At 42.9% G+C, this 25,379-nt stretch overlaps 1 protein-coding gene and 1 long non-coding RNA gene across 14 annotated transcripts in view; one reads left to right on the top strand and one right to left on the bottom strand.

Annotated features, from left to right (window-relative positions):
* Positions 1 to 11,571, bottom strand: part of LOC110152168 (uncharacterized) — a 26,490-nt gene extending 14,919 nt beyond the window's left edge. The window contains exon 1 of the long non-coding RNA XR_002318283.2: positions 11,435 to 11,571. This is a non-coding gene — a long non-coding RNA (uncharacterized lncRNA). The remainder of the gene's footprint in view (positions 1 to 11,434) is intronic.
* ZNF596 (zinc finger protein 596) lies at positions 11,445 to 25,379 on the top strand. Of its 13 annotated transcripts, none has more exons than XM_070467071.1 (10): positions 11,445 to 11,469; positions 12,287 to 12,368; positions 14,475 to 14,559; positions 16,533 to 16,702; positions 17,117 to 17,251; positions 18,421 to 18,503; positions 20,431 to 20,557; positions 21,463 to 21,558; positions 22,335 to 22,426; positions 22,899 to 25,379. In XM_070467071.1, the coding sequence occupies exons 6-10, from the start codon at positions 18,492 to 18,494 to the stop codon at positions 24,144 to 24,146; spliced, it is 1,575 nt and encodes a 524-aa protein (XP_070323172.1). In that variant the 5' UTR covers positions 11,445 to 11,469; positions 12,287 to 12,368; positions 14,475 to 14,559; positions 16,533 to 16,702; positions 17,117 to 17,251; positions 18,421 to 18,491; the 3' UTR covers positions 24,147 to 25,379. The 13 variants fall into 13 exon arrangements, with proteins under 13 accessions (XP_070323172.1, XP_070323180.1, XP_070323178.1 ...); XM_070467070.1 differs by lacking the exon at positions 11,445 to 11,469 and adding an exon at positions 11,704 to 11,881; XM_070467076.1 differs by lacking the exon at positions 11,445 to 11,469 and adding an exon at positions 11,704 to 12,086 and having other exon boundaries at positions 22,902 to 25,379.

Genomic DNA, 25,379 nt, shown 5'->3' with positions numbered 1-25,379 from the left:
ACCCCTAGTTTAACCTAGCCTATTAATAGTCAGCACTGCCCACTAAAGTCTGGTGTCATGCACTGCCTATAGAGATTTTGTAACCCCGCTGTTCAGGGTTCAGAGCTGGAAGTGTTAACTCCTGTGGCCTCACCAGCATAATAAACCCAAGTTCTCCAACTCTGAGTGTGGTGCTTGGTTTCTCGATGGTCCAAATCCTGCAGCACGTGCAGCCAGCACCAGAGAAATGAATTCCAAACACAGTCGACTTACAGAAAGCCAACTGCCATGGGTAAATGGTCCTCACATGCTTTAAAGAAAAAAAAGAAAGAAAAGAATAAACATACCCAAACCTCCACCACAAAACAATATGCTCAGAATCTCTAATTGCTGCACAAATGCCAATCAAAAGGACAATGGGAAATCAAATCGCAACACTCACACTTGCCAATATCACCAGTCTAAGGCAATAAATGTGGGAGAGAATCCGGAGGGAAAAATTTCCCCTGAGGCTGTCAGTGGGAACACACATTGGAAGGACAGTCTCTGAATGCCTGAAAACAATTGTCAAATTGGGCTAAGCCTAGGATCTGACATTCCCACACATTGGCCTATATCCTGAGAACACCATCAATCAAAAGGCACATGCACCCCAACAAACCTCCAACACTTTTCCTTCTAGGAGCCAAGACACACAGCCTGCAAAGACCCCAACGAGAGAGTAAAGTTTAAACAAGATGTGGCACATATATCCAGCAGACTATTTCTCACTCATAAAAACAGACACTGAAGTTAGGGAACTATGACACTAAGAGACACTGGGATGTACCTTGAAGGATGATAGGTAAAGTGAAGTCAGTCAGGCAGAGGAAAATCCTGATATATGAGGTCTCATCTAGGAGGGCTTCCCTCATAGCTCAGTTGGTAAAGAATCTGCCTGCAGTGCAGGAGACCCCAGCTCAATTCCTGGGTCAGGAAGATCTGCTGGAGAAGCTACCCACTCCAGTACTCTTGGACTTCTCTTGTGGCTCAGCTGGTAAAGAATCTGCCTGTAACGTGGGAGGCCTGGGTTCGATTCATGGGTTGTGAAGATTCCTGGAGAAGGGAAAGGCTGCCTACTCCAGTATTCTGGCCTGGAGAATTCCATGGACTATATAGTTCATTGGGTTGCAAAGAATTGGACATGACTGAGCAACTTTCACTTTTTTTCACTAGGTCAAATAAGAACAGATGTAAAAATTAACAAATTCATATCCCAGAGACTCTGAGAATCCAAAGTCAAACCGTTTCAGAATAAATAAATAAGGTGAAAGGCCTGGAAAAATTAAGGGGGAAGTACCTAAAGCAACAACAAATCTGTACCTGTAATAAACCATCCACATGCATTATCTTCCTCTTTCCTTCCTTTCATCCAAATAGACTCAGAAATCCATAGCTCTAAAAGATAATCCATAATAATTATCTCCCATCTTCCTGCATTCTTTTCACAGAAAAGTGTTTCTGAGGTAGAAAACGCACAACGACCTGATGCTCACCACTCTGCTCGAGCTCCTAAGGCAAAAAGTCCCAAAAAACTATGAGATACTCCATAGATGACTTAATACCTAAATCAGGTGGTTGTTCAGTGACAATAATCATAGTATAGCAAGTGGAATTCTGTGCTGCAGGGAGTACTGGCAGGATATTAAAGAAAAGCAGTGTCTACTGTATCAGGTCTGATCTCCCTGACTTGGGATGCTATCCCATCCCTGGAAGGTGAACAGGCTGGGATCCCACTGTTGAACGGGGGTGGGGTTGACACAGCCTGGCAGGGTGACCTACGTTGAACACTTTTTAAAGGTCTGGTGAGTGCTGCGTCTGGCTGGGACAAGAGTTTCCCATGGCATCAAGGCCCTGAGAAATTTCAAGGCAAAATTCAGTTAGCCTCAACCTCTCCTGATGCTTGGGATCTCAGCACACGCCTCCTTCCTGAGAGTGCAGCCTCCTAGCACCTTAGCACCCTCAGCAGTGTACTGTGGACCCTGCAGGGATTCGTCTGGACGGGGTGTTTGTGAGATGGGGCTCAGCTGGTAAAGAATCCACCTGCAATGCGGGAGACCTGGGTTCAGTCCCTGGGTTGGGAAGATCCCGTGGAGAGGGGAAACGCTACTCACTCCAGTGTCCTGGTCTGGAGAATTCCAAGGACCATATAGTCCATGGGGTTGCAGAGTCGTACACGACTGAGCGACTTTCACTTTCACTTATATTGGGGGGGGGGTGGTTAAAACTAGTGAGACTGAGCCCTCGGCTGTCTCTTCGGGATATTCCACTCTATTTAAGCCCAGGAAGCCAACTGCCCCTAAGGCTCCGGTTGCCCCGAGGAACCAAAGGTGTGCATGAAGAGTGCTGTCGCCTTAAGGACATTTTCTTAACTACAACACGATCACCCTTGCTAACGGGCACCTCAATTCACAGGGTCTGGGGTTACCTTAATGACAGTGCCCTTGGGAAATGTCCTGCGGCTGATTCCAAAGAAATAAATTCCAAACACAGCCAACTTTCAGGAAAGCAACTGCCAAAGATAAACTGTCGTCTCATCATTTAAGGGGAAAAAAAGAAGGTATAATCACACCAAGTCTGCCCCACCAAACAAGATGCTCAGCATTCCTAATTGCTGCTGGAGTGCCAATGAAAAGGAGAGTGGGAAATCAAATCCCGACACTCACAATGGCCAGCGTCACAAGTCTACAGGCAATAAATGCAGGAGAAGATCCAGAGGAAAAGAATCCCTCTAGACTGCCAGTGGGAATACACATTGGCAGCAGGCACAAGAATGGACAGTCTCTGAATGCTTGGAAAAAGTCATCAAGTTGGGCTAAGCCTTGGACCTGCCATTCCCTCACCTTGGCCTATATCCTGAGAACACCATCGGCCAAAAGGCACAGGCACCCCATCATATCTCCAGTCCTACTTCCTTCCAACAGCCAAGACACGGAGTCTGCAAAATCCCCAATGAGAGGTTAAAGATTAAACAAGATGTGGTACATATATCTGGTAGACTCTTTTTTACTCATAAAAAATGGACACTGAAATTAGGAAATCATAACACTGGGAGACACAAGTATGGACCTTGAAGGATCAGAGACAAAAGGAAGCCATCAGACAGAGGAAGACCCTGGTACACGAGGCCTCAGCTGGGCCAGATGAGAGCAGACACACAAGTCAACAAACTGACGACCCAAAAGACACTCCCAGAATTCAAAACCAAACAAATGGTATCGGGAAAAAAGTAAATTAAGTGAAGGGTCTGGATGAATGAGCGCATAAGTACCCAAAGCAACAACGAATCTGTACCTTTAATAAATAATCCACATGGGCTATCCTCCTCCTTCCTTCCTTCCATCCACAAATGCACAGAAATCTGTAGTCCTAAGAGATGATCCTTAAAAATTTTCTCCTCTCATCCTGCTTTATAGCACAGAAAAGTGTGTCTGAGGTAGAAAAGGCATGAGGATCTGATGCTCAACACTCTGCTCCACCTTTAAAGGCAAAAAGCCCTCCCACCCAAAACCATAGGATGCCCCATAGAAGACTTAATACCTGAATCAGGCAGTGGTCCAGTAACAATAATCACAGTATGGCAAATGGATTGCAGGGAGTATTGGCAAGGTGCTAAACAAAAGGGAAGGAAAGCAGGGCCTACTGGACTATGTCCAACCTCCCTGACATAGGGTGCTATCCCATCCCTAGATGCTGAGCAGGCTTGGGCCCCACTGTCGAACTGGGCTGGGGTCGAGACAGCCTAGCAAGGTGTTCCTCATTGAACACTATTTAAAGGCCTACTGTGTGCTACGTCTGGCTGGGACAAGTGTCCCGCATGGCATCAAGGCCCTGAGGAATTTCAAGGCAAAATTCAGCTAGCCTCAACCTCTCCTGGTGCTGGGATCCCAGCTCAAGCCTCCTTCCTGAGAGGGTAGCCTCCTAACACCTCAGCACCCTCAGCAGTGTACAGTCAACCCTGAAGGGATTAGTTTGGACAGGCTATTAGTGAGATGCTTTAGGGGGAATAGGTAGTGAGACTCAAGCCCTTTCCTGTCTCATCAGGCACATTCCACTCTATTTCATAGTCCAGGAGGCCAGCTTGTCCTAAGGCTCTGCTTGCCCCCAGGAACCAAAGGTGGGCATGAAAAACTGCTGCTGCCTTGTGGACATTTTCTTTAATCACAACATGATCACTGCTGCTAACAGGCACCTCAATTCACGTGGCCTGGGTTCCATTAATGACAGCTGCCCTCAGGAAATGACCTGTGGCCAGCACGGGAGGAAAACGTTCCAAAACAGTCAACGATCAGGAAGTCAACAATCTCTGAATGTCTGAAAAAATCTCTCAAGGGAGGCTAAGCCTAGAAACTGACATTCCCACAGCTGAGTTTATATCCCAAAAAAATTATCAATAAAAGGTACATGAACCCAAATGAGCACTGCAGCATTAGAGTCAATAGGTAAGAAAAAGAACCAGCAAAAATTCTGACAGATGAATGGTGAAACAAGTTGTGGTACATATATATGATGGACAGTTACATAGCCATGAAAAACCGACACCAAAATTAAGAAATTTTGACACTGGGAGCCACAGGGATGGACTTTAAATAATCATACACTAAGGGAAGTCAGTCAGACAGAGGAAGCAATAATATATCATGTCCTTTCTAGGCAATATTTTAAAAAAGAGAGAGAGAGATACAAAAGAATGAATGTACAACTCAACAAGAGACTCAGAATTCAAAGTCAAACAAAAGGATCCATGAAAAAAAATAAAACACAGTCAACAGCTGGGAATGAATTAGGAGTCCGGGACGAACACGGACACAGAAAGCTGCATCTGTAGTTTATCGTCAGTAAGTCGTGTCTGACTCTTGCAACCCCATGGGCCTGTCAGGCTCCTCTGTCCATGGGCTCCTTCAGGCAAGAACACTGCGTGGGTTGCCACTTACAAGGATTATCCACTTGGGTCCTTCCGGCCTCCCTGCTCGCCTGCCTTTCTCATATACACAGATACCTGTATCTCTAAGAGGTCACGCACAAGGATTATCTCCTTCCTTCCTCACTTCCTCGTATACACAGAAAACTGTATTTGAGATTAGATAATCCAGAAGGGCCTGATGCTCAACACTCTGGCTCCACCTTCTATGGGAAACCCCCCTCCCCCCCCAAAAAAAGCCTAGCGATGCCTCATGGACATGTGACACCTGAACTGGGTGGCCACACACCAAGAAGAAGCAGCAAGACTCCAACTGAGCACTGGCATGACGTGAAAGGAAAGGACAGAAAAACAGTTCCTCCTTGACTCCCTCCGGCCTCCCTGACTGGGGCTGCTATCCCATCCCTGGAGCCGGAACAGGCTTGGGTCCCACTGCTGGACTGGGGTGGGGTCCAGACTGCCTGGCAGGGTGTCCTTCACTGAGCCCTTTTTAAACCTCTGCTGTCTGCTTGGTTCTGCCTGGAACCAGAGTCCAGAGGTGGATCAAGTCCTCGAGGATACTGGAGGCAGTGGTCACCAAGCTTCCATTTTTCCTGGAGCTGGCATCCCCAGCTCAAACCCCCTTACTCACAATGTAAACTCCTAGGCACCTTAGCCCCCTCAGCTGGGAGCTGTGCCCCCCCCCCCACTGGGATTAATCTGGGGGTTAAGGGTGTGAAGCTTTAGAGGGAAGGAGTACTGGGACCCAAGCCTTTCACGTTTGCCCAGGCACATTCCACCCTGTTTCACAGTCCCGGAAGCCAGCTTTTCCTCAGGCTCTGTCTACTGCAGGAACGGAGAGCAGGTTGGAGAAGTGCTGCTCTTTGTGGACACTTCCCGTAACTGCAGCGTGACCACCAGTGCTTCCTGGCATCTACCTCCCGAGGCCTGGGGGACAGCTGTGACAGCTGCCCTCGGCAAATGTCCTGCGGCAGGGATTGCCAAAATAAATTCCAAACATGCCTGACTGTCTAAAAGTCACTTGTCACTGGTAAATTTTCCTCACACTCTTTAAAAAGAAATTTAAGTAAAATACCACACAGCCTCATGGGACAAGATGGTCAGCATTGCTAATTCCTGCAGGAACGCCAAACAAAATGACAACTAGAAATCAAATCCCACCATTCAGAATGGGCATCCTCATAAGTTCACAAACAATAAAGGCAGGAAAGAGCCTGGAGGAAAGGGAACACACCCACACTGTCAGTGGGAATGTACATTGGCAACAGACTCTGTAAGGGACAGAATCTGCAGGACAAAAAAAACTATCGAGAGGGCTAAATCTAAAATCTGAGCTCCTATTTTCATAAAGGAAATATAGAAAATTAGATTTCCACTTATGGAAATACACACCCATATTTCACACAGAAAATACAAAAATCTGATTTTCTTAAATGGAAATATACACCCATAGGAAACATAGAAAATTTGATTTTCATATATGGAAATAGTTAGTTAGTTCAGTCAGTCATGTCCAACTCTTTGCGACCCCATGAAATGCAGCATGCCAGGCCTCCCTGTCCATCACCATCTCCCAGAGCTTGCTCAAACTCAAGTTCACTGAGTCAGTGATGTTATCCAACCATCTCATCCTGTCATCCCCTTCTCCTCCCGCCTTCAATCTTTCCTAGCATCAGGGTCTTTTCAAATGAGTCAGCTCTTCACATCAGGTGGTCAAAGTATTGGAGTTTCAGCTTCAACATCAGTGCTTCCAATGAATATTCAGGACTGATTTCCTTTAGGATTGGTTGGATCTCCTTACAGTCCAAGGGACTCTCAAGAGTCTTCACCAACACCACAGTTCAAAAGCATCAATTCTTCTGCACTCAGCTTTCTTTATAGTCCAACTCTCACATCCATACATGACTACTGGAAGAACCATAGCCTTGACGAGATGGACCTTTGTTGGCAAAGTAATGTCTCTGCTTTTTAATATGCTATCTAGATTGTTCACAAACTTTTCTTCCAAGGAGTAAGTGTCTTTTTATTTCATGGCTGCAGTCACCATCTGCTGTGAATTTGGAGCCCCCCAAAATAAAGTCTGTCACTATTTCCATTGTTTCGTCATCTATTTGCCATGAAGTGATGAGACCAGATGCCATGATCTTTGTTTTCTGGATATTGACCTTTAAGCCAACTTTTTCACTCTCCTGTTTCACTTTCATCAAGAGTTTCCTTAGTTCTTCTTCACCTTCTGCAATAAGGGTGGTGTCATCTGCATATCTGAGGTTATTGATATTTCTCCCTGCAATCTTGATTCCAGCTTGTGCTTCCTCCAGCCCAGCGTTTCTCATGATGTACTCTGCATATAAATTAAATAAGCACGGTGACAATATAAAGCCTTGATGTACTTCTTTTTCTATTTGGAACCAGTCTGTTGTTGCATATCCAGTTCTAACTGTTGTTTCCTGACCTGCATACAGATTTCTCAAGAGGAAGGTCAGGTGCTCTGGTATTCCCATCTCTTGAAGAATTTTCCACAGTTTATTGTGATCCACACAGTCAAAGGCTTTGGCATAGTCAATAAAGCAAAAATAGATGTTTCTCTGGAACTCTCTTGCTTTTCGATGATCCATCGGATGTTGACAATTTGATCTCTGGTTCCTCTGCCTTTTCTAAAACAAGCTTGAACATCTGGAAGTTCATGGTTCATGTATTGTTGAAGCCTGGCTTGGAGAATTTTGAGCATTATTTTGCTAGCATGTGAGATGAGTGCAATTGTGCATTAGTTTGAGCATTCTTTGGCATTGCCTTTCTTTGGGATTGTAATGAAAACTGACCTTTTCCAGTCCCGTGGCCACTGCTGAGTTTTCCTAATTTGCTGGCATATTGAGTGCAGCACTTTCACAACATCATCTTTTAGGATTTGAAATAGCTCAACTGGAAAAAAAAAAAAAAGAAATAGCTCAACTGGAATTCCATCACCTCCACTAGCTTTGTTCATAGTGATGCTTCCTAAGGCCCACTTGACTTCACATTCCAGGATGTCTGGCTTTAGGTGAGTGATCATACCATCGTGATTATCTAGGTCAAGAAGATCTTTTTTTGTACAGTTCTTCCATGTATTCTTGCCATCTCTTCTTCATATCTTCTGCTTCTGTTAGATCCCTACCATTTCTGTCCTTTATTGTGCTCATCTTTGCATGAAATATTCCCTTGGTATCTCTGATTTTCTTGCAGAGATCTATAATCTTTCCCATCCTATTGTTTTCCTCTATTTTTTTTTACTGTTTTTATTTATATATTTTTTCATTTATTTTTATTAGTTGGAGGCTAATTACTTTACAATATTGTACTGGTTTTTGTCATACATTGACATGAATCAGCCATGGATTTACATGTATTCCCCATCCCGGTCCCCCCTCCCACCTCCCTCTCCACCCGATCCCTCTGGGTCTTCCCAGTGCACCAGGCCCGAACACTTGTCTCATGCACCCAACCTGGGCTGGTGATCTGTTTCACTCTAGATAATATACATGTTTCGATGCTGTTCTCTCGAAATATCCCACCCTCGCCTTCTCCCACAGAGTCCAAAAGTCTGTTCTGTACATCTGTGTCTCTTTTTCTATTTTGCATATAGGGTTATCATTATCATCTTTCTAAATTCCATAAATATGTGTTAGTATACTGTAATGGTCTTTATCTTTCTGGCTTACTTCACTCTGTATAATGGGCTCCAGTTTCATCCATCTCATTAGAACTGGATCATTTCTTCGCAATGATCACTGAGGAAGGCTTTCTTATCTCTCCTTGGTATTCTTTGGAACTCTGCATTTAAATGAGTATACCTTTCCTTTTCTCCTTTGCCTTTTGCTTTTCTTCTTTTCACAGCTATTTGTAAGGCCTCCTCATACAACCATTTTGCTTTTTTGCATTTCTTTTTCTTGAGGATGGTCTTGATCCCTGCCTCCTGTACAAAATCACAAACTTCCATCCGTAGTTCTTCAGGCACTCAGTCTATCAGATCTAATCCTTAGAATTTATTTGTCACTTCCACTGTATAATCATAAAGGATTTGATTTAGGTCATACCTGAATGGTCTAGTGGTTTTCCCTACTTTCTTCAATTTAAGTCTGAATTTTGCTATAAGGAGTTCATGATCTGACCCACAGTCAGCTACCAGTCTTTCCCATTCTATTCAGCCTAAACTCTCTCACCCAATAAAAAATCCCACTATACTGGTTCCTTTACCAGTGTTGACATAGCCAACCCCGGAATAAAATCTTCCTTATTTTGCTTTTTTGAGGAAAATTCAATTAAGAAGAAAAGAGGGAATTTTTATTGGAGCCATACTGAGGATTATAAACTTGGAAGCAGATTCTCAGAAAGCTCTGAGTCTGTTCTGCCTGTTAAAAATTGAGGGCATGGTCATATACATTTTTGAGACAAAGGATCATGCCTCAAAGTGATACGCTGATATTTTACAGAAAGTTCACCAAAGATACATAGCCAGGTAAACTCAAACATAGCAAGCAGCAAGTCACCACTGCCCCCTACAGAGCCAGAAAAGAACACTATTCTTTTAACAAGTTAAATCTACCCTGAATGTTCATTGGAAGGACTGATGCTGAAGCTGAAGCTCCAATACTTTGGCCATCTGATTCCAAGAGCTGACTCCTTGGAGAAGACCCTGATGCTGGGAAACATTGAGGGCAGAGGGAGAAGCAGGTATCAGAGGACTAGATGGTTGGATGGCATCACTGACTCAATGAACATGAGTTTGAGCAAACTCAGGGAGATAGTGAAGGACAAGGAAGCCTGGGGTGCTGCAGTCCATGGGATCACAAACAGTCAGACATAACTTAGTGACTGAAAGTGAAAGTGAAGCCGCTCAGTCGTGTCCTACTCTTTGCAACCCCAAGGACTGTAGCCTACCAGGTTCCTCCATCCATGGGATTTCCAGGCAAGAATACTGGAGTGGGTCGCCATTTCCTGCTCCAGGGGATCTTCCTGACCCAGGGATACAAGTCTCCCACATTGTAGGCAGACTCTTTACCGTCTGAGCCACCAGTGAAGTCCAGCTTAGGGACTAAATAACAACAATTGCTAGCTTCAAAAGAAAAGGGAAAAAAATGCAATATTGTGGTTGAGCAGGCAATCCCATCTTTGAGGAGCTCTGGTTAATGTGCATGCAAACTCACACGCACATTATGGAGGGAGAAGGCCCAAACAAACACAGAGAATTTTATGTTTACAAATTTTATTTTACCAGCTTTAACAAATGTCACTGATGTTTCTTCTTTAACACTATTTCCTGACATTTTCTGACAACATTATTTTCCGACAACGTTCCCAACAAAGGTCCATCTAATCAAAGCTGTGGTTTATCCAATAGTCATGTATGGATGTGAGATAGACCATAAAGAAAGCTGAGTGCCAAAGAATTGATATTTTTGAACTGTGGTGTTGGAGAAGACTCTTGAGAGTCTCTTGGACAGCAAGGAGATCCAACCACTCAATCCTAAAGGAAAGCAGCCCTGAATATTCATTGGAAAGACTGATGCTGAAGCTCCAATACTTTGGTCACCAGATTCAAAGAACTGACTCATTGGAAAAGACTCTGATGCTGGGAAAGACTGAAGGCAGGAGGAGAAGGGGACGACAGACGATGAGATGGTTGATGGCATCACCGACTCAATGAACATGAGTTTGAGCAAGCTCCCAGAGTTGATGATGGACAGGGAGGCCTGGCGTGCTGCAGTCCATGGGGTCGCAAAGAGTCGGACACGACTGAGCGACTGAACTGAACTGAACACAATTTCAGATAGCCGTGGGAATATAGATAAGGTCAATGGGAAAATACCGTATATTTAGAAATTAATGACTTGAATTGGGAGATTGCCCACACTATCATGGACACGATATGAAGTCCCCGGTGGTGAGCCCAGGGCTCGTGCTGCCTCCTTGGTGAGTGGGGACAGAAAGGGAAACCCTGTTCCTTTTGGTTTCCATCGCCAGCTCAGACCATTTCAAGCGCAGGGAGGGCAGGAACCGCAGGACCCAGCTGGGCCCAGCCAGCTCCCCGCCTGAGGCCAGTCCTCACAGGAGTCTCCAGGAGCGAGAGGAGATTTCAACGTAACCCGTTTTCCACACGGTAACAGGGAAACATCCCAGCATTCACTAGGAAAGGCCTCACAACTGTCAGCTCCGACCTGGAGTAGCTCGAAACACTTATCCCGAAGCCAGGAGGAAGCAGCCCCACCGCCCGCACATCCAAAGGCAGAAGACTGAGGTGTGTCAGCCCGCACCGGCGGATCAGGAACCTGCGGAGGGCAGGACGGGAGGGCTCCGGCCCCTCCCATAATGTTCACCGCGAAGACACGCCCCACGCCGCTCCAGCCTCCCTCCGCGCTCAGGACACGCCCATCCTGGGCGAGGCCTTTCGAGGCTCCGCCCCACGCCGGCCCCACCGACCCCTGACTAAGGCCACGCCCCCTTACGTATTTGCCCACGGACCCGGAAGCGGATGTCGGGAGCGCAGGGCCTCTCCGGTGAGTGTGGTCCTCGGCACTTCTCGCGCTCCTCGGCCCCGCCCCGCCCCGCCCCTTCCTTCACACCAGGGCCCGAGTCCCTGACGACGTCACAGACCAGCTCTCGCGCCGCTGGCCCGGTGACCCCTGAGACTCGCGATGCCGGGAGCTCCGCTGCCGGGTTCGAGTCGCATCCGTTTCCGGATCCGGGGCCATTTCGGTCCGGCCTTCCGGCCTGCGGTCTCTTCGCGGGGTCCCTTCCCGAACCGCGCCGTGTCAGGTCCCCACTTGCAACGTGCGCTCTCGCTCTCTGCGCCCCTCGGGGCCGCCCGGGACTCCGCGCCCTTCCGCGGCCCCGCGAATCCGCAGCCCCCCGTCTTCTCCAGAAGCGGCCGGGTCCCGCCACTCGCTCCCCTCCGCGGTCACCGCCTCAGTAAGGCCCCTGAGCCCCCTTGGGGAGGGCATCGGCCCTGTCCAGTGACGCCCCGTGACCTTCCGTCCCAAGTCCTATCTGCCGGCACGGGTGTCGCTCCCTCGCGGGACAGTGTCTCCCTCACGGGAGCAGAGCATCTTTGCTCCATTCCATGGGTGTCGAGTGGGGCGGGGAGGCCGAGACTGAACCAGGAGACGGAGTAAAGGTGAGTGAGGACTTGAAAAGTAAAATAGAGGAGGGAGAGAGGTGGGTGCAGTGGAACTGGAGACAAAATACCGGTAAGAAAGGAAAGTGACTGAATAAGAAGCAATGTGTGTGAAGTGAGAAAGTTGCTCAGTGAGTCCTACTCTTTGCGACCCCATGGACTGTACAGATTCTCCCATGGGTAACCTTTCCCTTCTCCAGGTGATCTTCCCAACCCAGGGATCGAACCCAGGTCTCCCGCATTGCAAGCGGATTCTTTACCAGCTGGCCCACCACGGAAGCGGTAAGAGGCATTAATGGCACATGAAAACAGACAAAAAGGAGATCAGTACGGAAATGGCCAAGGACAGAATGGAGGAGGGGACTTTCACCAGCAGTAGCTGTTGGGAAAAGTAGAAGGATAGATTCCAAATTCATTCAGTTCAGTGCAGTCGCTCAGTCGTCTCTGACTCTTTGCGACCCCATGGACTGTAGCACGCCAGGCCTCCCTGTCCATCACCAACTCCCGGAGTTTACTCAAACTCATGTCCATGGAGTCGGTGATGCCATCCAACCATCTCATCCTCTTAAAATTTTCCAAATTACTTTAAGTGTATTGTGTCAGATTCAGGTCATGAGACCTCGGTCCTTTTCTTGTCATTATTATGTACTAAAAGTATTCTCTGGTGCTTAGTAAATAATTTGTACACTATTTCGGTGTGCACTTGGTAGGGATATTAATGATTTTTGTCTTAAAAGTCAATACTAGGTAGTTTAAGCAAGTGGTCCAGTGTTCAACAGCATTCTTCCTTCTGTATGTGAGTTTTTAATTTATTGGTCTGTGAGCTACAGTTTTCAACTACGCATATGCTCTCTTCAAATTTCCTTACTTTTTTTGTTTGTTTGGCAAATATTGAACGATAGACTGAATGATTCTAGAACTTTGTTCTCACAGATCTCATTTGTTCATGATGAGTACATTACTCAGAGCTATTTTCATACCTGAACTTTTGTGTTTCCCAGTGCCATTACTTAAAAGTGTTCTTAATGTTATACTTTTTATATATTCATAGAATTGTATATTTTAATATCTATTGTGGAAAATAGAAATTAAATGGTTTTAATCAAGATGATTACAACCATGAAAGGCAACTTGCCCTTGCTCAGGAAAATGAAATGAGATCTGGAATCTTTAGGGGCAGGGGTGAGAATGATCCCCGACCACCCCATGCCTGTGAGGCCAGTAACGGTTCCTCTTTCCTGTTCATTTGTCTTTCCATGTGCCTCAGGACACATTCTCGCATAATCAAAAGGCAACTGGTAGGGAAAGATCAAGATTTTTTAAACTAAGCACAGAACAGAGGTATTTCTCCAAGGAGGAGGTGGCACTTGGTTCAGGAAAGGGAACTTGGAGGAGAAAGGGTGATGTACTTTGGGTGTTAGAGAGTGAAAAAGAGCCTGGGAAGCTCGGCAGCAGGAGAGAAGGAGAGCTCTGCCCATCCTTACCTGGTGGTGCTGTGCTCGGCAGGTGCTGGAAGACACTGTGGGGATTGACTTGAAAGGGAGGGTTGCACCAACTCGCCTTCCCATATCTGCTGTGTGATGTGTGGGCTTTACAGCATAGAGGGGCAGAGAAACTTAGCTGTTGATGCCCATGTAGGAGTTTATTGGCCCTGTTCCGTAATAGTTCAGCAGACGCAGAGGACCATTTTTTCTAAATGTTGAATTTCTCCCCTACATGTGTGGTTGTGGCCAGAAAGGGGAGAAGCTATTTGAAGACATGAATGGCACATTGCCAACACTGAGGAGTGACTTCTGGCCTGAGCAAGACACTCAGAGGAGGGAAAAGATGAGAAGTCAGGAGTAAAGCTTTATCTGGGAAAGCTCATATTATCTGTTGGTTGATCTGCCCTCTCTTTCCTGTAATGCTGTTCTTAGGACACGCTGACTCTCAGGTGTCCTGCCTAAGACGTTTCCTCACTCATCTGTGGCCTCTCCCATCTCCGGACCAATTCTATCTCACTTTCAGCCAGTGACATGGGACTTGGGACATGGTTCCATTTGGGGGCCATCATGAGCAATGCTGCGTGCCCAGACATTGACTGGAGACGGGAACTGAACACTATGTAGTCAATAAGATTGCCAGTGGGGACTGCATAGGCACAAGAGGTGGAGGTAGACGAAGATGAAAGAAAATTGTGGAGGGGGGGGAGTGTTTTACCTGGTTGTACAATGCAGCTGAAGCTTAACAACATAAATCTTTGTATTTGGCCTGTAATTAGAGACTTAGCCATGACAAATTAAGGTGGCATTTCATCCACATCATGCAGTATATTTTAATCTGTAGTTGTTTAAAAACAGAATCAACCCAAAATGTCTAATAGTAAGAGGATTTTAACATTGTTCACAGCACACCTATCCCAGAGAGATGTTGGTGTTCATGAATTTGAAAAGAATTAACTTGTCTACAGATACTGAGTGTTCCTCCTTTTTGGGTAAGTTGGGGTTTCGTTGCTGAGCCAAAAGATGGTACGTTTCATTTTGTAACAGGTTTTGGCACCATGCTCCCTACACACAATACACAGCTCATCTCTCTGTCCCCTCGTACCTTAACCAGGATTCATTTTAAATATATGTGTATAATTGTAGATTTGGATAAAATGACAACTCTCTGTTCCTAATTTCCATTTTACTAATTACTTAAGAGACTGAGTAAAGGTTATTCTTTATAGACATGTATATATAGAATGAATTTTCCTACTTATTTTTCTAGTTTATGGTTTAGTTACATACACACAGACACTTTGGTCTGATAATGTTGATGCAATGAAACCAAAATTATGACCTTTGCTTTTTTTCCCTTCATAAGGTGTCACCTGTTTCATAGTATAAAATATTATGTTCATTTAGTCCTAATATATTGTTTAATACTGTTCATTTCAACTATTTAATTTGAACTGTTCTAAAAGTTTCAAATAAATATAGGTTCAGATGTAACTTGACTAGTCTCCAGGTTTTTTTTTCCCTTTTCACAGTTATTTTGGCCATATCCTCATCCCCAATCAAAACTGAGACAAAAATCAACTTTGAGGATGTTTCTCATTTTTTATGTGAAATATCACATATGATTTTTGGGGGGTATACTGGATTTACAATGTTGTTTTAGATGTACAGCAAATTGGTTCAGTTATACATACATATATGTATATACGTTCTTTTTCAGATTCTGCATATGACTTTTAAATTTGAGTTGCATCAAATCTCGGCAGTCACAGATTTTTTTATCACCATGTACTCTAGTCTAAGAATTTGGTTTGGCAGACTTTGTTCATGTTACATTTATGTCCTCAAAAAGTGTTAAAATTTCTTTGCATGGGTTTGCAAATTTATTTGAAGTTAGAGTCATAATATTTTGCTGTAATACATAGAGACTGGCTTTCATATGTTTACTTAGTTTTTAAACTATTGTTACTAAATAGGAAACATTGATTTCAGTACATTAAGGTTGGATTTGTCTACTTTAAAAAGTATTATTAGGTGTGATAGTTAAAATGGATTCTTATATGGCTTTTTTTTTTTTGAGTTTGAAATCATATCTTCCAAAAATCATTACAATTTCAGCTCTTTGATACCATTTTTGAATTTCATCTTTTTTCCTCTCTTTGCTGGGTTCTGACTCAAACACCTGCACTGATTTCTAGGATACTTCCTACTTCTATTCTGGCACAGCCTAAAAAAAACAAAAGTCCTACTTAGAGACAGAAAGTAGAATGGTGGTTTCCAGGCATTGGGAGGAGAGGGGAATGGGGAGTGGTTGTTTAGTGGGTGCAGAGTTTCAGTTTTACAAGATGAACAGCATTGAAGATGGTTGCACAACACTATGAATGTATTTGACACCACTGAACTATACATGTAAAAATGGCTTAAGATGATAAATATTATGTGTATGTTTTATTTTACAATTAAAAAATTTAAACAAATTCTGTGTACAATAAAAATCAGTCCTGAAACTAATCATTTATTCTGGAAATCCTTAAATTTTGTGGATTGCAGAGTTTTTCAGTTATTAGGATAATAACTAGATCTGACTTGAAGAGACGTACACAGGATGAGCTTTTTCTTAATTGGTAGTGAAAATGAAAGATATTTTCTTTGGATAGATGTTTACTCAGCATAAATATTTACACTAATGTAGAGTCACCACTCTTCTGTCCACAGTCTGTGAATATTGTTGTTAGATTACAGATCCTCTTACAAATAAAACTAAAGAGGAGGAAGGATTCATTTGCTGCAGATTCTCAGTGCTGTCCAGAACAACCAAAATCATAAAACACTGAAGTCTGAGAAAAGGCATGAAGTTTGCTTTTGAGGAGGAAGCAAGAACTAAAGAATACAATTTGTTGTCCTTAATTTCATCTACACGGTCTGCCTAATTTTCTGATTTTATCTTGATTGGGACCCATGTTAGATACTGTCCTTTGGATTAAAACGCTGATGAGATTGTCAACAGCATTAAAAGAGAATTCATCAAAATGATGCATTTTCTGGAAAGAGAAAGATGCTCTGAACTCTGGAGTGTTGTGGCAGTGTCCTCAGTGAATATTTGGCTTCACTGGGTTTTCCATCTATTTGGTTCTGGTGAGTATTGGAGACCATGTTCACCATGAGTGAAGTATTCATTTTCGTAGGAATTCAGTGAAGGAATCTCTGAGAAACTGACACTCAAACAGATTGAAGGAAATAAGTATGGGGGTAGCAAGTTGTGTTTATGGATTTGAGTAGAAATGAAGGATGCTAGTGACCAGTGTGGAAGTAATAGCAATGCTAAACTGTATTTGTGATGTTTTGAGAGAGCATCTAAAATGTCAACCCTTGGATCTCTGGTGGAGACATTGAAAAGATTAGAGACTAGGTAAAGAGTAATATTTGGGAAGAGTGGGAGATGATGTCCTGAGATATATTTCATTTCTAGTGTATGTTAGTTTGGGGGGGGGGGGAGGGGGGAAGCTCAGAAATGGAATTCAAACATGAGTTTTGTCACTTTCAATTTAGAAAAAGTAATGGAAGAAATCGAAGCAACTGTGTAAATAAGTGGGCATACGTGGGCAATGCACATAAACAGAGAAAGATGAAGGAGATAGGATGGAGTCTTGAGATCTTCCAACAGTATCATTTGAGAAGTCCTTGGTAAGTGATACGGAGTTAGAGTGACAAGATTACTTTGAAGACTGTAGACTAAGCTGTTAGAGAAAGTTAGGGAAAGTATGTTCCCCAAAAGAGCTTGGCTTCCCATGTGGCACAGTGGTAAAGAACCCACCTGCCAAGGCAGAAGACACAACAGATTCAGGTTCAATCCCTGGGTCAGGAAGGTCCCGTGGAGAAGGAAGTGGTAACCCACTCCAATATTCTTGCCTGGAGAATCCCATGGACAGAGGAGCCTGGCAGACTTCAGTCCATGGAGTCACAAAGAGTTGGACATGACTGAGTGCACACACACATTGCAAGTAGGTACCATTGTTTCCTCCAAATGAAATAAGTATCTAAAATAATTAACCCTGTCATAAAATATATTTTTAATTCTCTTAGTTCACAACTAAGTGCAGAAGAAATCTAAAAGTGAGTGTTACAGTGGTGACATTGCTGGAAATTCTTGGAAGAGACAGAGTGATTCAGGATGAGTGTATGAGGGGCTGAAAAAAGTAAGGATGTTTCAAGGTACTAGAGGGCTGGAATATAGCTGGAGAAACTGCTAATGCACAAAGTAAGAGTAATTAAACCTGAGAAGTTCATGGTGGTTACTCAAGATGGAGACACACGTAGCATGAGTCACTGATCCCTGTGATTTGGAATTAGGAGGTAACTGGACATTTCTGAATATCCTGAGTGAATTAGCATACCAAACTCAGTGGTTGTCCACATTCTGCTGTAAACTGAAGATGTTTATACCTTCTTTGGGCTTCCCTGATAGCTCAGTTGTTAAAGAGTGCGCCTGTAATGCAGAAGACTCCGGTTTGATTCCTAGGTCAGGGAGGTCTGCTGGAGAAGGGCTAGGCTACCCACTCCAGTATTCTGGCCTGGAGAATTCCATGGACTGTATAGTCCATGGAGTCACAAAGAGTCGGACACGACTGAGCGACTTTCACTTCTATGCCTTCTTTACTAAGAACAATAGCCATGCCTTCTTACTTTTGATCCTGGTAGAGAAGAGCTCTACTTGTACTTCTCATGGAGCACACTGCATGTTTCTTTTGGTTGTCCTGGGAGCTACCTCCAGGTGAAGGGTTGGGGCTTCATGACAAGTGAATATGGAGATTGCGGACAGCTAAGAGTCTCATGACTTTTTTCTTCTTCCTCAGCTCTGCTTCCTGTTGCTTGGACTGTGTATAAGTGAAAACCCAGACTACAGTTGGCAGCTGAACTAATTACAATGGAATCTCGGGTGGGTAGGAAATTACTCTTTCTACTGAAATTGGCAGTAGAAATTGTTTTCTAATCTCTATTGCCAGTGCTGGTGGTGGGGTATATGCTCAGTTTTGTCCTGCTCTTTGGAACCCCATGGGCTGTAGCCCGCCAGGCTCCTCTGTCCGTGGGATTTCCCAGGCAAAAATTCTGGAGTGGGTTGCCATTTCCTTCTCCAGGGGATCCTCCTGACCCAGGGGTCCAACCCGAGTTTCCTGTGTTAGCAAACGGATTCTTCACCACTGAGCCTTCTGGGAAGCCCTATTGCCAGTGTATGGATGTAATTCTCCTACAGGCACACATGTTCTAAGTGCACTTGAGAGGTTGTTCAAGGATCTGAGCTTCAGTTAAGTTCCCCAGAATTCTGGAATGGTCATGTTGGGTCAAGGACTCATCAAATGGTCATTCCTACCCAACATTATAATAAGATGTTCCAGTCTTTATTAATGCCATGTATGCAAGAAGAGATAAGAGAGGTTTTCTTTTCTTCATGCAGCCCATGGCCCACTTGGCAAAAAAAAAAAAAAGATAGTCATTAACCATTTTATTAACTGTGATGGGCTTAGGATTGAGGTGAATACAGATGATGGAGATGAGTAAGGAGGAAAACATTGCAACCCACCCACTGGAGAGGCAGATGTTTCCACAGATGACATTGATGAGTCCAGTGTTACAGGTGCTGAGAGAGTGCTGACTAGTGCTGAGAGAAAACAAATGATTATGCAGGAGAAGGCAATGAGGAGTCATTCACTTACATTTTTTCAAATTTAAACTTCTTAAATTTTGATAAAATATATTTGTGCTTTTCAAAATCTTCTAAAAAAGAAAACTAAATTTTCATTATTACCAATGTCCCAAGTCATAAATTTTTCCCTCTTTGTAATTTCTGCTTTTTAACATTTCATAACTGGAAACAGTGTGTAGAGAGTAGTGTTTTCTTATTTTGAGCTGTGATTCAGAAGAAAGAATATAGGAGGTAGAGTACTACTTTAAGCCCTGAGGAAGTTTTCCATGAACGAAAGAGGCCAGAGCAATCAGATAGCTTCAGATGTGCTTGAATACAGAGACAAGACAAAGAAACAAAAGGGACAATAATAACTGATACTTGGAGGTCCCAGGATAATTGAGAAAGGGAGGCTTCAGACATAGGAAGGGTCAGGATAAGACTGTCCTTCTGTGCAGAAGTCTCAGACCTGTGGTGTGAGCTGCTGACTCACTTACCCTTTATAGCAAACACCTCAGCTTTGTAAGATGAAAGCTTGTGCCTGCTGATCCCAAGACCTGTATGAATGTTAGTCAGTTAGGCAGAATTCTGGATGTTCCTTCAATATTCTCTACCGTTTCCTGAATATTAAACCTAAAAGTTATATTTAAGAAATGGCTGCTAGATAGTTAGCGCTTCACATATTAAGTCATTAGATCTTTCAGAACTCATGACAGATTGTTAAAAAACCATTTCACTGATGAAGAAACTGAGGCCATATAGAGGAATAATCTAACCACAGTCTTGTTTTAAAAGGGGCATATCATGGATACGTCATCCCTTGTGATGAGTCTTAGATTTACTTGAAATTGAATTGAAGACTGTTCAGTTTTTCAAGTGGAAATTTTATAATCATGATTTGGAAGTTGTAATTACAAATCTATTGGGAAATCTCCACAGTTTGTTAAATCACGCCTTGTATTGTCTTTTTATAATGAAGTTTTCTGTATTTAGAGTGTGTGTGTCTTCGTAGGTTTATCTGAAAGTCAGAGGCTCATGTCAACAATGAGAATGATATGATTGGACCCAAAATACTGTTTGAGATTCTGTACACTCAGTTGCTACTTCCTTAGTGCCTTATACCTGTAACTGTCCTCCCCTGGCAGCGATGGCCGTGTCTAAAACAATGTCTGTGATGTTTTAGGAATCAGTGACCTTCGAGGATATAGCTGTGGACTTCACCCAGGAAGAGTGGGCCCTCCTGGACACCTCCCAGAGAAAGCTGTTCAGAGATGTGATGCTGGAGAACATCAGTCATCTGGTCTCAGTTGGTTAGTCTGTTACTCTTTAATGATGTGTGTATGTATTCATTCAACAAAGATGGAGGAAAACTTTCACATTTCTCACTCCAGATTCTGTTTTGACTCTTTATTATAACTCTTGCAACTACCTTATCAAAACTTTCTTTAGATCTTATATTTTTGGGGGCTTCCCTGGTGGCTCCCCTAGTAAAGAATCCGCCTGCAATGCAGGAGACCTGGGTTGATCCCTGAGTTCAGAAGATCCCCTGGAGAAGGGAAAGGCTACCCACTCCAGTATTCTGGCCTGGAGAATTCCATGGACTGTATAGTCCATGGGGTCACAAAGAGTCATATATGACTGAGTGACTTTCACTCATTTCACTACTTATATTTAGTTTGTCAATCCCACTGCAATGTAATCTTGCTTACACAACTTTGAGTCTTTGTTGCTACTCAGTCTCTGATGCTCAAGCAGTGGTGGGAACTCACTATTTTTGTATGGATAAATAAATGTATTGATTTCTTAAAATTATTTTACAGCAAGGACTGTGGTTTGATCAGATCACCGTGTTAAAAATAACATATATTGTTTTCCACATAGAACTTAGATTTTTCTGGTGGAAGTTGTATGTATTGGATTCTTTTTGGAATATAGTATTAAAGCACTATGAAATGAAAATATTGCAGATTCCATAGTCTGTCTTTGAGCTTGGGCATGGGCATTAGCAGTGATAGGTCCTTAATGTCTTTGGAAACAAGTTGAAGAGTTATCATTTTGCTAGACAAAGGCTATATGTGTTGTTTTCAACATACTCTTCTCTGTGCTGACCTTTAGCAGTTATTGTATTCTTCCTCATTAGTCTGCTCTGTACTGATGATCATGCACTGTTATGAGCATAGAACTCAAAATCCACATATCTTTCTCCTACAAACAGGTAATCAGCTTTACAAATCAGATGTGATTTCCCATTTGGAGCAAGGAGAGCAACTTTCAAGAGAAGAGTTAGGCTTCCTGCAAGGTCAGAGTCCAGGTGAGCTCCGAGAACCTGTACTTCAGTAGGAGGAGGAGCCTGGTCAGTGAGTGAATAGGCCCTAAGAAATCAAGTGAAAGTTGCTCAGTCGTGTCTGACTCTTTGTGGCCCCATGGACTGTAGCCTGCCAAGCTCCTCTGTTCATGGAATTCTCCAGGCAAGAATACTGGAGTGGGTAGCCGATCCCTTCTCCAGGGAATCTTCCCAACCCAGGGAAGGAACCCAGGTCTCCCACATTGCAGGTGGATTCTTTACTGTCTGGGCCACCAGGGAAGCCCAAGAAAACTACTGGTTAGCCTGTTCCTTCTCCAGGAATCTTTCTGACCCAGGGATCAGCTGGGGTCTCCTGCGTTGTAGGCTGTTTTTAAAATTTAGACAGTGTCATGGGGAAACACTTTTCAGATGTTGTCATACCTTGAAGCTATCAATTTTCTATTCACAAGGCTTTCTGCCATTGTCCTTGGCTTTACACAAAGTGAAATTTGTGTACCCACTGGAATTAATAAACATTCACAAAACGTCCCTTTTCATGGTCCTGTGCTATGAATACGATATTCTCTTTTCTTCCCCAACATGCTGTATTCATTTTATCTTCCTCATAATTCAGTCCTGAGAATGACAGTTGTTATATGTGTTTCTTCTCTCTTTAGAGTATTCCCTAATTTGACATTCTTTCCCATCTGTGTGTCAGTACTTGAGACAGACACAAATGAGCATTGAGTCACTTCAACATTTTACTTCCACTGATACCACTATAGTAATTTATTTTTTTCTAGTCATTTCAGATAGAGAAGATGATCTGAAAAAACAAGAAATGTTACCTATGCAGCATATCTGCAAGAAGAACACACCTCTAATTAGTGCAATGGTAAGCTTCACAAGTATAAACATGTTCCTCCAGATGAAGACCTGGGACTTGAATAAGTTGGGAATTTGGCATATATACCTGATTTAATTAAAGTTGAGATCATGGAATTCCACAGGAGAAAATTTTAGTTAGTATGGTTTTAAGGAAGAAAAGATTAACCCATAGTCAGAACTATAGACAGTTTATAGTCTTATAAATAGACAGTTATGTAATTGTAGATTATATTCCTAAACACTTAAACATCATAACATCTTTAAAATTAAATAGGTATCTCTGCAGTTGGGATATTACAAAAGGTAAATCTAGGCTTGCAAGAGAGTAATACCTCATGTTTATGTAAATATTAAAAATATAGAAGCAGTTTTAACTGGAGTCTGTCACTGAATGATTACCCTAGAATTTATATGTAGAGAACAGAAGGAATGAATAAATTGGGCAAACTTGTAACAATCTCTCATTTCATTTCAAAAAGCAGAGTTCTCACAGTCAAGACGATCCTTTGGAATGCAACAGTTTCAGAGAAAAATTTGCTGAAATCTTACCATTGACTCAGTATGTAATACCTCAAGTGGGAAAGAAACCCATTATTAGCCAAGATGTTGGAAAAGCCATCAGTTACTTGCCATCCTTTAATATACAGAAACAGATTCGTTCCAGAAGTAAATCATATGAATGTCATCAACGAAGGAATGCCTTTATTCAAAGTCCTGCCCATAGACAACACAGTAATACTCAGACTGGAGAGAAAACATTTGAATGTCATGTATGTAGGAAAGCCTTCTGTAAAAGTTCTAACCTTAGACGACATGAGATGATTCACACTGGAGTGAAACCACATGGATGTCATCTTTGTGGAAAATCCTTCACTCATTGTTCTGACCTTAGAAAACATGAAAGAGTTCACACTGGAGAGAAATTATATGGATGTCATCTGTGTGGCAAAGCCTTCAGTAAAAGTTATAATCTTAGGCGACATGAGGTGATTCACACCAGAGAGAAACCAAATGAATGTTATCTGTGTGGGAAGGCATTTGCTCATTGTTCTGACCTTAGAAAACATGAGAGAACTCACTTTGGGGAGAAACCATATGGATGCCACCTCTGTGGGAAGACTTTCAGTAAAACTTCTTACCTTAGACAACATGAGAGAACTCACAACGGAGAGAAACCATATGGATGTCATCTATGTGGGAAGGCCTTCACTCATTGTTCTCACCTTAGAAAACATGAGAGAACTCACACTGGAGAGAAGCCGTATGAATGCCATCTATGTGGAAAAGCCTTCACTGAGTCTTCTGTCCTTAGACGACATGAGAGAACTCACACTGGAGAGAAGCCATATGAATGTCACCTGTGTTGGAAAGCCTTCACCGATTCTTCTGTCCTTAAGCGACATGAAAGAACTCACACTGGAGAGAAACCATATGAATGTCACCTATGTGGGAAAGCCTTCAATCACTCTTCTGTCCTTAGACGACATGAAAGAACTCACACGGGTGAGAAACCATATGAATGCAATATATGTGGTAAAGCCTTCAATAGAAGTTATAACTTTAGATTGCATAAGAGAATTCACACTGGAGAGAAACCATATAAATGTTACCTATGTGGAAAAGCCTTCAGTAAATATTTTAACCTCAGACAACATGAGAGAACTCATGCTGTAAAGTTAATAAATGAAGATTCACCACCCATACCTTCAAAGTATAAACACTCTTGAGGACTCACAGTGAAGAAATACTGTGTTTATTTTCAATGTATAAGAGCCTTTATTCATCCTTATTAATTAACTAACGTTAATTCACAGTAGATGGAATCCATATATATGTCACCCGTGTAGCAAAACCTTTAGCAGTGGACTCATGGGAGAACAAACTAAATGCAATGAATGTGGAGGAATCTTAATCCTCAGCTGTAACTGTTAAGCAGATAAATCACATGTCAGAGGAATTCCAATATATATCTGTAATTAGTGTAGAAATACCTTCAGTTATAAGTTATCCTTTAAATAAGTAAACCACAGAGGAGAGAAACTCTAGACCTGTAATCGCTGTGCACGTGTCTAACTTAGCACCACTCTTGGCACGCATCTGAAGATTCAGTGTCAGGTAACTGCTAGTGGAAACAAACTAGAACATGAAGAAGATGGAAGGCATTTGGAGTATCCCCTTCTAGAATGCCTGACATACATACACTAATTCATGTGATGACAAAAGTGCTGCCCCTCATAGTGGTGCATGAAACACCCAGAAAGCAGGGGGAGCAGAAGCAGCCATGGTCTCCTGACCTTGCCCATATTGCCCTGTCAGCACCCGTGAATCCACAAATCCCCAACTGGGAGTGAGACCCAGGAGTCCCAGCCCCTACCATACGTGAACACAGGAGGCTGAGAGAGGGGAAGGTGGAGCTTCCTTCCACCAGGGTAACAAGAAGGCCTGGGCCTTGGTGCCCATTTGAACATGACTAGTAACCATGTTTCACAGGTGGCAAAATGGAGAACACAGATGTTTGTAGTTAATTTATCCCATGTTTTTCTGGGATATACATATGGACTCAAAGGGATGGAAAACATACTCCACATAAATGGAAGTAATGAGAGCAGAGGTAGCCATGTTTACATCAGACAGGGACTAATTCAAAACTGAGTTCATCAGGATATGTAACATTTGTAAATATGTCATACAATATAACACCCAGACTAAAGTGCAGAAAATACCTTATGGTGATCAAATAGAGGAAGCATTCCAAAATAAAGGGAGATAAGATGAAAGATTTCTATTTTATTTTATTGTATAAAAAATATAAGAAATGAATCAGAGTGCACGTGTTCATGTATGTCTATATGTGTGTGTGCACAATAAAACTACAGAATATAAAACAGTATGTGAAGTTACATGAAAAATTGGTCAATTGTATTTTACATGTACATGTCAAATAAAATGCATTAATTTTA

The sequence above is a fragment of the Odocoileus virginianus genome, chromosome 4 (assembly GCF_023699985.2).
Source record: "Odocoileus virginianus isolate 20LAN1187 ecotype Illinois chromosome 4, Ovbor_1.2, whole genome shotgun sequence".
In the NCBI taxonomy this organism is placed as follows: domain Eukaryota; kingdom Metazoa; phylum Chordata; class Mammalia; order Artiodactyla; family Cervidae; genus Odocoileus; species Odocoileus virginianus.
The sequence above is the reverse complement of the archived record's forward strand: the minus strand, read 5'-3'. Positions and strand labels throughout refer to the sequence as shown.

Bases quoted from the DNA above. Each gene is read 5' to 3' on its own strand.
- ZNF596 (XM_070467071.1), top strand. The intron at 20,558-21,462 runs GTTAGTCTGTTA...TCCTACAAACAG, and splicing joins CAGTCATCTGGTCTCAGTTG to GTAATCAGCTTTACAAATCA. The intron at 21,559-22,334 runs GTGAGCTCCGAG...ATTTTTTTCTAG, and splicing joins CCTGCAAGGTCAGAGTCCAG to TCATTTCAGATAGAGAAGAT.